This window comes from Poecilia latipinna, unplaced genomic scaffold (genome assembly GCF_001443285.1).
Source record: "Poecilia latipinna isolate Pla-1442-1.1 unplaced genomic scaffold, P_latipinna-1.0 Scaffold1803, whole genome shotgun sequence".
Lineage (NCBI taxonomy): Eukaryota > Metazoa > Chordata > Actinopteri > Cyprinodontiformes > Poeciliidae > Poecilia > Poecilia latipinna.
This window is the reverse complement of record NW_015114419.1, coordinates 119,184-130,417: the sequence shown is the minus strand read 5'-3', so window position 1 is coordinate 130,417 and position 11,234 is coordinate 119,184. Positions and strand designations below refer to the sequence as shown.

The 11,234-nt window shown below is 39.9% G+C and overlaps 1 protein-coding gene across 1 annotated transcript in view; it reads left to right on the top strand.

Moving 5' to 3' along the window:
- Window positions 1–7,089: 7,089 nt before the first annotated feature.
- The window catches only part of adora2aa (adenosine A2a receptor a), a 14,683-nt gene continuing 10,538 nt past the window's right edge, over window positions 7,090–11,234 (top strand). The window contains exon 1 of the mRNA XM_015014295.1: window positions 7,090–7,782. Within this exon, the coding sequence (XP_014869781.1) occupies window positions 7,451–7,782 (332 nt within the window). The 5' untranslated portion in view covers window positions 7,090–7,450. The remainder of the gene's footprint in view (window positions 7,783–11,234) is intronic.

Genomic DNA, 11,234 nt, shown 5'->3' with positions numbered 1-11,234 from the left:
AAAAAAAAAAAACAGAACGGGGTTTTAGTCAATAGGCTTATTTTTTTCGGGTTTTATATATATATATATATATATATATATATATATATATATATATATATATATATATATATATATATATATATATATATTTTTTTTTTTATCTAACATTTGTCAACTTGTCATGTCTATTTCCAGTTTTATCCGCTTTTATAATTAATTTATTACTCTCTCCTACTCTTGTGCCATTCATTGGTTCCATTTATTGCACCAGGCTTTGTCATTGCTGAGACTCATTAGGTGTTTTATGAAGATATTTCTCTTGTTTATTGCTATGTTTATCCTGTGACCGGATCCAGGGCCGGATTTAGGAGATAATGGGTGCCTGGGCTAATGCCAGACTTGGTGCCCTGCCCACACACGTTTCTGTTGCTTATATATCCTGGTCCCCGAGACGAAGCAATCCCAGACATTGGGATTACGGCTACATTACGGCGGTCAGAGCACCTCACTGCAAAGTAAAAAATAGGTTGATGGACGTACGATTCAGGAGAACATCTGAAGGTTGATAACCAGCTCCCTGTTTTTCTGTCTTCATGATGGCATCAAGCCGACACACAGATACCATGCCCACGTTTAAAACAGGAGAAAGATAAACAAAGATACATTTGATTATTTATACATTTTATTATTTAGTCATTTTTTTATTTTACAAAGAGATCTTCAAATGAAAAATGTAAGGCAGAAATTTTATTTATTTATTAATTACCATTTTGACTTTTTGTTTTCTTTCATTGGAAGTGGCACCACAAACCCAGCAACCCGTGTTCACTTTTGTTCTGTCAGAACCAGTGAAATAAACAATAATTACCCCCTCTAAAAAAAAATGTGGAAAGTACATTCTTGAATCACCATAGCAACCACTCAGCTGTGCAGAATGCCTGGGTGGACTGAGTGGTACCTTTGAGGATGAAGTTCCTCCAATGAGCTGCAGTTTCTCCCCCACTCAGCTCCTTCAGACTAGCCAGCAGCAATTAGCAAACACCTGGTGGAACTGAGCATCAGCTGAGCTCATTATAGGAGCTACTTCTCAGTGAAACTCTGGTAAAAACATTGTTAAAGGGTTAATCATTTCAAGATGTTAAATTACGAAGTCAAATTTCTTTATATTTCTTTATACATATTTGATATATGTAGCATTATTATAACAACTGAAGGTAACATAGTTACTTGATTATGCTATAAAGTGACACTATATGGCTGGAAAACACATAAAAATGCCCCTTTAATGTTAACACATGTCCATTTTTATCATCAAGTTTTTTTTCTATTGCACATTTCAGCAACAAGGCAACTGAGCATGCTTTACATCATTTTACTTCACGTTTAGAGCTATTCCACCTTATCAATGGTGGTTTCATCTTTATGGTTGAGAGACATCAAGCCAGTGAATCTGAGAGCTCTTAAGTCATTGCTTCCTAGTGGTACCAGAATCGGACCTTTCAGGTGGGTAAGCTCTGCCTCAGTGACAGTCCCTGGAGTGTCTCCGCTGAACTCTGTAGCTCCATTTTAGGTCAGTTTAATTCGGTAGGAAACATCGCTGTCATGGGACTGTCACTGCCGTTTCAGATATTCATAACTCCCATTATTGTCCTCTGGGATTTTTTGTTTTTGTTTGTTTGTTTCACACTGCTGTGGCTGGAACGTACTTTCATGCAATCCATTGTGATGTTGCTTAATACCATAAGAGACCTAAAATCAACAAGAATCTTGTCTGCAAGTCCAAAAGAATAAAAATACAAACGGATAACTGCGCCGGCTTCCAAAATAACAAGTCTGTAGAAATGATGTCTTATCCAACCCAGAGGGAAAAGTCTGACTGGGAGAGCAAAGACCTTTGAGTTCCAGTGCAGCTGTTATCTTTGAAAACCTAAAGGAGCGTTCCCTCCGAGGGAAACGGCTCTGTAAAAACAGCAACTGTCTGAAACAGACGGCTTGCAGATATCCAGGAGTCTAATTACGCCCGCTATTAATTATCCTCCATGATTCAGATCCTGCGTTCTGATAACAGCCACTTTGCTTCAAACTGAACCCATCGAGGATCCATGAAACATAGTCGCGTTAACGCAGATGTGAGCAAAATTCTGCTCCGACGGATGGAAACCGAATGTCCCGACGCACTCGAGTCAAGAACTGAACAAACAAACACAGTTAGTAAATGGTCCCTGCTGAATGTTTTGTCATTTTTTTCTGACAGATGGGGAAGAAGTCAGCGTCCGGGCGACTCCATGAATTCACTTTACTCACAAGTGCTGTGTGGTGGGGAAATAAATACCCAGATCCCCCGTTGATTATTGCTTTATAACTTTGCTTACTTATACAGCAATGAAGAGTTTCTCATTTTTATGTTAGTTTTGTTTCTCTGTGAATTTACTGACAGTAAAAAGAAAAATGTTATTAGAACACATTATTAAAGAAGTAGGAAAACATATTTGCATGTTACAAAGTAAAATAAGTAACGGATTCTCCATCAAGACGTGTCTTATCCATGAAATCTTTGTTGACAGGCACAGTTACTTTTTCTACTGCCGGTGACCAAGTTTCCTCACGTCTCAGGAGGAATTGTCATCCACAGAAACATTTAAAGGCTCTCTGGTTTTTTGGCTGTTGTTTGGAAAACTTACTTTTCAGTGCCCTTCACAGATTTTCTGTATGAGCGCATTGAATGGTCAGAAATGTATGGTTAATGATGTTCTTCTTTAAAAGGGCAGTACGATGTATTTTCCAGGAAAATAGTGCCATTTTATAGCATGATCAAATAACTATGTTATCTTCAGTTCTTGTAAAAATGCAGCATATATCAAATATGACTTAAAGGAAATTTCACTCTGTCTCTTTAAAAAACTCCTGCTCTTTCTGAAACTCCGCCTTCAGGAAGTCATCGTAACATGGCTCCTATGTTAATCTTTTAACAACATTTTTACCAGTGTTGCACTGAGAAGTGGCTCCTATAATGAGCTCAGCAGATGCTCAGGTCCAGCAGGTGTTTGCTAATTGCTGCTGGCTAGTCTGAAGGAGCTGAGTGGGAGTGACAGGAGAGAGCTGCTCTGTGAGGCAGAAGCTGGAGGAGCTTCATCCTCAAAGGCAGCGCTAGATCCACGCAGGCATTTTGCACAGCTAAATGGTTGCCATGGATATTAAAGGGCTGGATAGACATTTAATTCTCTGACTTCACTATTAGCCTTTAAGTGACATATTTATTCTAGATTTTTGGGGTGATATTAGATCTGTTAATCTTTAAAGGAAGTTAAACTTTCGAGCTCAGCATGGCATCAGACGTTTTTTTTCCCCCCAGACTCTGATTAGCAGAAGCTGGATGTCTGTGACCAGCTGTCAGACTCTGCTGAGCTAATGGGTTCTGTTCACACAGCCATCTGAAATGTGATTAATGGTGCATGCTCTTATCTGTCTCCACTGTAAATGCACCCAGAATTTATTCTAGGCAAGCTAGACTTTTTGTGGAAAGGTCATGTGACCACGTTGTAGTTATCAAATGCAGGATGGTGCGTCAGGCATTCAGGATCTGTTGTTTCCTCTTCTTCAGCTGTTCTGACGGATCCTCCACACCCGGAATCAGAACCGTGCTGATTCTCACACACGTTCAATCTGGGAACAACCGCAGGTCCTAGTTGTCAACACAATGTGTCTCTCCACAACACAATTGGTGCAGTGACTCCAGTCCAACAGCACTGAGTAGGTTCTGGTACTAATAAGTCACGATGAGCCCAACTTGCATTTTCGTATTTATTTTTTAAACTTACGGTAAAGGACTTTGGCTCAATCGAAGCAAATACACTCTTGTGATCAGGACGGGAAAATTATGCAAAATGGCATTCAAAATGACGGTGGATCAGAATGACGGTGGATCAGAATGACGGTCAACAGAAAAGGTATCTGGTAAACATGAGGCCACGTCCCTAAGCGATCACCTTAGCTCTAGGAAACCTTGAACAAATAACTTAAGATAACAAAACGTAAAACATTTGCTTGGGCCCTCTCTCTTCAGCACCACCATGCGATTTACATTGTATGTGCAAAACTTTGTCAATATTCCACTAATGACACAATTTCAGAATTGCAGTGGTTCCAATAAAGAAGAAACACAATTAAAAGCTCAGGTGAATAAGTTTGTAAACGCGATGAGCCAAAAACCAAAAATGCAGCGTCATCATCCTCCAACTACTTCCCTGTCTTCTTCTTTGTGGTTTGTGCCAGTGGCAACATCCAGTTGTCGATCCCATGATTCGTTTGACGCAAAAAACAAAAACAAAAAAAAAAAACACTTTTGCAAAATAAGCCAATTTTGATGGTCAGAAATGCACCTCATTATAGCAGCAAAACTTTTTATTAGAGGTTTAAAAAAAAAAAAAATTAGCATGTTTCCATTAAGCAAGTTTAGTTTTGAAATGCCAAATTACAAAATTCTGAAGAAGTGGGTGAATGGAAATGCAGCCACTGACTGTGTTGTAATGTCAGTCGTCATCATCATCATCATCATCATCATCATCATCATCATGACTTATGGCAAAGCACAACTTTAAACACAGCTGTCTGCTGTTGTTAACGGCACCCTGTGTAAAGTCCAGCTGAGACATGGTACAGGATAACACCTGGGTGTAAAGATGGCTTTACCTTTGGTTCCAGTGATAGGCTCAGATGTTGTAGGGTTCTGCAATGCTTATTGGACAACATGGAGGTTCTGCTTGGTCTTGGCCGCCCTCACATACCCACCGGTTCTGAACTCTGACCTGAAGAATCCGGTCAGAGTTCAGCCTGATCTCTGGTTTCCAGCTGTAATCACTGAAGCTGTGTGCTGACTCTAGATCTCTAGACTCTCTAGGTCCAGAGATAATAACTTAGTTTACAAATTAATATTGAAAATATCCTCAGAGAAGGTGGCATCACACACATTTATCTGTAGCAACACATATCTCTACAATCATTTCACTGAACAAAATGTTGATTTATCCTGGGGAATTTTTCCCCGGTGGCAACCTTTCGCAGCGCGTTGCAACGTTTCGACCAACAGACTGAGCCTTTGTCTGTGCAGCAGGAAGCAGCTTTCCCCTCTGTCACCTCCATCACTTCCCCATCTGCATCAACAAGTGTTAGCTAACCGTCTGAGCCGATGTAAATCACACTGCACTGCACTCACAAAGCTGAAAATATTCACTTCGAATCTGAAAAATCTGCAAAAAAAAAAAAAAAAAAAAGGAAAATTACCTGCCACTTTCTGAGCCCGCATTGCATCAACTGGGTTAGCAGAGATTTTAAGAGTAGATGATTTTATATTGGTACATCTGTAAAATGAATGTACTGTAGCTTTAAAAGTGAGTTTGGGACTGTCATTTCCTCTAATAACATGATCCAATTATGTGACAAGATGTTTTGAAATTCTAAATACATGTGAACAAGTGCGACAATTCATTTTTAAATATTTTCCATGCTTGTTTTGAAGTATGTGAGTGAATAGTAAAATATCAATTAGAAACTGTACTATTATCAATACTTTATGATTATTAGAGATGCACAAAAGGAATCACATAGATAAGTACGGAAAAAATAAGATTTTTCCTAATACTTAAATGCATCAAAAAATAATTCCCACCATTGTTGGTCTATAGATGCATTAATCAGCTACATACACAATATAGAGTATTCAGATACATTTTGGATTTAGCTTAATTAAAATCATATCCTGATGTTAGGAATTTGATGTAAACTGGTTTAATCTTGTTATTCTTTCACCTTCTGCTGAATTCAAACCTTATTTATTCATCAGATAACTTTTATGTGAAATGGTCCAATTAAAAAAAACAGAACTGGTTAAAGTCAGTGTTGTCATTTCAAACTTTAAATTAATATCATAAATGGTCACTGGCCAGAAAGAACTTCATATTTACTGAATATAGATGTTTTTTTTTTTTATACAAACTGCTCTCACGTTGCTGCTCTGTTTATGAAACCACCAGCCCAGCAACCTGCATGCAAACAGAGCCGTTAATGGAGACTGATGTGTTTATGGATGTTTATGGATGTCAGTGTCAAAACTACGCTTAGTTTCAAAAACTGTATTTGAGTTTTTACCATTTTTATGTCTGTACACACAGGACCTGCTGCCCTCTGTGGTTCCTCTGCTTTTGCTAAATGTTTTAGATAATCAAACAAAACCCTTAATATCCAGATAAACTGAGTAAATAGAAAATTCACTTTTCAAATTATTTCTTATCACATGTGGAAAAATAACCCAACTACGCTATTAAATCTCATGTTTCATGTGTGCAGAATTGCTTTAATTCAGCCATGTTGAAGTGTTTTCTAAGATGAGTTGTTTTGCAGCAGTGTAAGCCTAGACTTTGACTAATCCACCTGAAAACCTTAGTTATTTTTGTATTAGGTTTGAGTCAGCGACATAGTACCTGGTTTGCTTTTGCGTCCTGATGCAGTAAAGCAGCGCAACACCGTCACACTATGACCACCATGTTGTCTGCGTGGCGTCCTTCTGTCTTAACTTGATACCAAATTTAAAGGGACACACACTTCTCAACAAGTCTGATGGATAGATGCATCCATTTCTCTCTGCAGAGGTTTTGGCTTTGGCATGTTTTACCCAGTCTGAGTCTGATTGTTGATGATCATTTGGATGTTTCTGGATGTTTCTCTGGGTTTGTGATGTTCTGGTCGAGCTATGGATGAGCTCCTGTTAAGTCGTTTTTATCAGAACATTTCTGTGAATCTTGTGAATGGCTCTTATTGTAATTTCTGGAGTCTCAACACTTCTGGAAGATTTTCCAGACTGATAGTCTTTCATCTGGTTTTGAGTCTTTCTAGACCCTTTGGTCTACTTCATGTTGTCAGACTGGTTCTATCAAAAGTTTTCCGAAATGACATTAATGGTTATATATGAATGTTTTACGTTCAGCTAGCTTCGATGCTTTACTACTGCTTATTTCATTTTCAGGAAACTTGATGTCTGTTTTTGCCCGTAAGCTCATCTCATTATCAGTATTTAAAGTGACTTCCTGTAGAGTAACAGCACTTCCTCTTTCTGTTTTCTGTCGATATTTTATCTCCAGCAGCATGATGTTCCCATGATGCCTCTCAGCCCTTCCAGGATTCCTGGAAAAGAAGCACACTGATGGGAAGGAGTTGAAACAGAGACAAAAGAGGAACTTTTTATTTCTATTTATTTTTTATGTGGATTAGAGAGAGCCTCATGTGAAGCTGGATTAAACATCAGTTTTACAGCTGTCCAGATGTGAACTTGCCCTTGCTGGAGATTTTTCTTTTCTTTCTTTTGGATGCTTCTGTAAGCCGTGGAGGTGAGGAGGTTTGGAGGCCGACAGGCTGCAGCTATGGACGTTGAGCGGTTCCCTCCCTCCTCATCAGCGACCTCTCATCCCGTGTCACCATGCTCACCAGCGAGAGCATCCTCTACATCGTCCTGGAGCTGCTGATCGCCGTGTTCTCCGTCCTGGGGAACGTGCTGGTCTGCTGGGCCGTTTGCCTCAACAGCAACCTGCAGAGCATCACCAACTTCTTCGTGGTGTCGCTGGCCGTGGCCGACATCGCTGTGGGAGTCCTGGCCATCCCGTTCGCCATCGTCATCAGCACGGGATTCTGCTCCAACTTCTACGGCTGCCTGTTCATAGCGTGCTTCGTCCTGGTCCTCACCCAGAACTCCATCTTCAGCCTGCTCGCCATCGCCATCGACCGCTACGTCGCCATCAAGATACCACTCAGGTGAGTGCACCAGAGGACAATCCTGTTGGTTAGTCACTGATGTGGTGTGTCGATTTAGCTTCTACGTCTTGACGAGCAGCTTTAAGTCGCTTGGTTTGGATTGCTGCTGCGCATTTCTTCACCAGTTCAGGGCTGGTCTGTCAACCTTTCCAAACTACATGTTTTGGACAGAGGCAGGGAGCCGATGCACGCAGGGAGTACCCACACAGAGACGGAAAAAGTATCCAAACTCCACACAGAAAAGCCCACACAGCCTGGATTGAAGCCAGAGGCGAGAGACTTTACTACCACACTGCTTTGGATGTGGGAGCAAAAACACAGTTTCAGTGAGAAGTTTACACACACTCAGCCTTGTTATGGATGCTGAAATCATTTTTGTCTTTGAGTGGTGCATTTCAACAGTTCGTCTTTCAGTGGGAAATGATTGTGTGACAAATCACTTCCAGGAGTTTCAATAAGAATCGTAGGGAGAAGTTTGAATTTTTAATTGTGGATTTTATCATATTTATCGACTTTCTGGCTGGAAACTCAGTAGCATTTATTTAAAGAAGCAATATTATATAAAATGTACTTTTTTAGCTTTGCGTCATGTTACAAATTTAGTGATCAAAAACAAACTTTAAGTTTGTTGCCTTGATTCTTTCATTCTTCTTTGAGAAATCCTTGATCCATTCGACTGAGCAAAACGCCTGAGTGGACTTAGCTCCGCCTTCGAGACGCAGCTCCTCCTCAGAGCTGCAGTTTCTGAGCTTCATTCTCACATAGCAGCTCTCCAAAGCTCCTTCAGACTAGCCAGCAGCTATTAGCAAACACCTGCTGAGCTCATTATAGGAGCTACTTCTCAGTGAAACGCTGGTGAAAACACTGCTAAAGGGTTAATAGAGGAGCCATGATGTGACGACTTCCTGAAGGAAGTTTCAGAAAGAGCAGGAGTTCTTAAAGAGACAGAGACCCAATTTCAAGGCATTTTATTATGAAGTCGAATTTATTTTAAGTCATATTTGTTATCTATACAGCATTTTTATTACAACAGAAGGTGACATAGTTACTGTTTTCAAAAGGACTTTTATTCAATTAGTGGAAATGTGGGGGATGGATGAATAAAACAACTGAACAACCATTTCTGATTCTGTAACCACTAAAGCGGCTTGATGGACAATCATTGCACTTTGAAAAGAGAAGAACTTAAGTGGATAAAGTTTAAACATATTTATATGACACTGAAGTAACAACTGTGTGAAGTAGAAGTTCAGTCAGCAGCTGCATCCTGCTGCTGTAACAGCCACAGAAATGCAGCTTCCTTAAATTTCGTCTGGGATGATTCACGACGCATCAACCAACAGCATATTAGCGGTTTGTTTTGCTGAGTTGACATATTGCAACGTTAGCAGCGGTGCAGACGGTGAGATCAGAGATGCAGGGTTTCCTGTTTGGAGTTCGATGCTGTACTGGGATCAGCATTGAGTGAGATGGAGAACGTTTAATGCAACACCGGCTGAACCAGAACAGGAAGCTGAGCACTTTGGTATTTCCTCACCAATGATAATGCATCTAGACTTCTTCAATTTTAATACATCACTAAAATATAAGGAGGTATATCAGCACAACGTCTTGTAAATCCCTGCATAAGGGACAAGATCAAATCTGGTGATTTTTACAAACACTTTTCTCACAAAAATGAAATCAAAGCCGAAAAGTTTTACATCCGACCCAGTGACTTTTTCTGGACTTTATTTATCTTTAACCTGTTAAGTATATTTCAGACAGATGGTGCTCAAAATGTTCCAGGTCAGTGGAAAATGTCAAAATTCAAGTAATTTAAAAGTTTTCTTATTTTTACTGCAAAATCAACCCGGTTATCAGAGCAGAACGGTACATGAGGACAGATAAGAAATCTTGCTTTAATGAAAAACCAAAAATAAAAATTTCTCTTTATTTAAAGAATAATTTCCCCACTGTTTCTATAGTCTGGGAATGATGAAGACTTAGTGTTTTATTTAAACCCGACAGCCTTTTGTTTCTCGGGTTCCTCTGAAGGCTTTCTTTACTCCAAACAGCAGAAGCCTCACGGCTGGAGTATAAATTTAATTCCTGTATATAAAGATGAGCCATTTGTACCAGAGGGTTTTGGCCATATAAGTGTCTCCAAAATTGGAGTTTCCCGTGGGACCGTGTCCCCCTGGAGCAATCAGTTAAATATTGCAATGATTGCTTATACAGACACTAATCCCCCCCCAGCGATTAGGCTCCACTGTAAAAACCCGATCAGGCGTCCTGCCTGCCGGGTTTCGCTCCGCTCTGCGCTATCGGTGTGGCTACCAGCCTTTTAGCTCCCTGAGGTCATGCCTTACTTCATGCTGTGGCGTCACCCTGAAACAATCAGCCTGACCTCAGCGACGCATTGAAGCGCTCTGCCTTCCTGTCCCACTGACTCACACAGACTGTTTTCACACAGCCTCTTCCTCCTGCTGAGGATGCTCTACGTGAGGGCTCCTCTGTGTTATTTTGTGCATCCCTAGCGGGACGGGGGGGCGCTGGGGGCTTGTTTTTGCAGCATTAACCTTTTGCACTTTAACATCTCAAGAATGTGATAGAAACAATCTCAGCTGCTCTCCCACACTGCACAACAGGCTAACTCAAAATAGACTCCTTCCTTTGAGGAATCCCGCAAAACGTTGTAGTTTATCTTTGCCTCTTAGATTGGTTTCCGGGAGAAGAGGTGCTTATGCAGGAAAAGTAAGTAAATAATAAATCAGGCAAAAGTGCTGTTTATATATTAACCATGTCTGTGTTTAATTAAGCCTTAGATAGGATGACTTTGCAGTTTGTTCACATCATCCTTTAAGAAACTTTAATTTGAGGCACACAGCCTGTTATTTTGTTGAGGGCTCTAACAATGAATCCAGCCATTGTTGTCTTTTTGATATGAATGAGCTGTAAGCTTTCACATGAAAAATTAATTAGTCTAAATTTCAATTGTCCTTAATACAAAAAAAATGAATACACTTCCTTTTTGTGTTATCAAACTTACAGTAGAAGAAACGTTTGATGAATCTCAATTATGTGTAAAATTATTCATTTCAAATGTAACCTGTCTACTTAGTTTATATTTTGGGCAATTTTATATATTTTTTAAACAAAAATATTTAGTTTAGCACCGACAGGAAGCTACAACAGTTAACGCAAAATGTGTCTCTTTTGAAAGGCTGGTACTTCTGTGGTTGTGTAATCAAATGTTGCCTTTGTTTTTGACTCTGTCAACACTCAGAAACATTTCACACTCAAGTTAAGTATGTCTAGTAAAACGCTACGGTTCGATAGATGTTGCGTTGCTAAGTGTTGCATTGCTAGGTGCGCTACACAGTTTAAATACTCTGCAGGAATATATTGGCAGATTAAGGTTGAGCGGTGTGTGTGTGTGTGTGTGTGTGTGTGTGTGTGTGTGTGTGTGT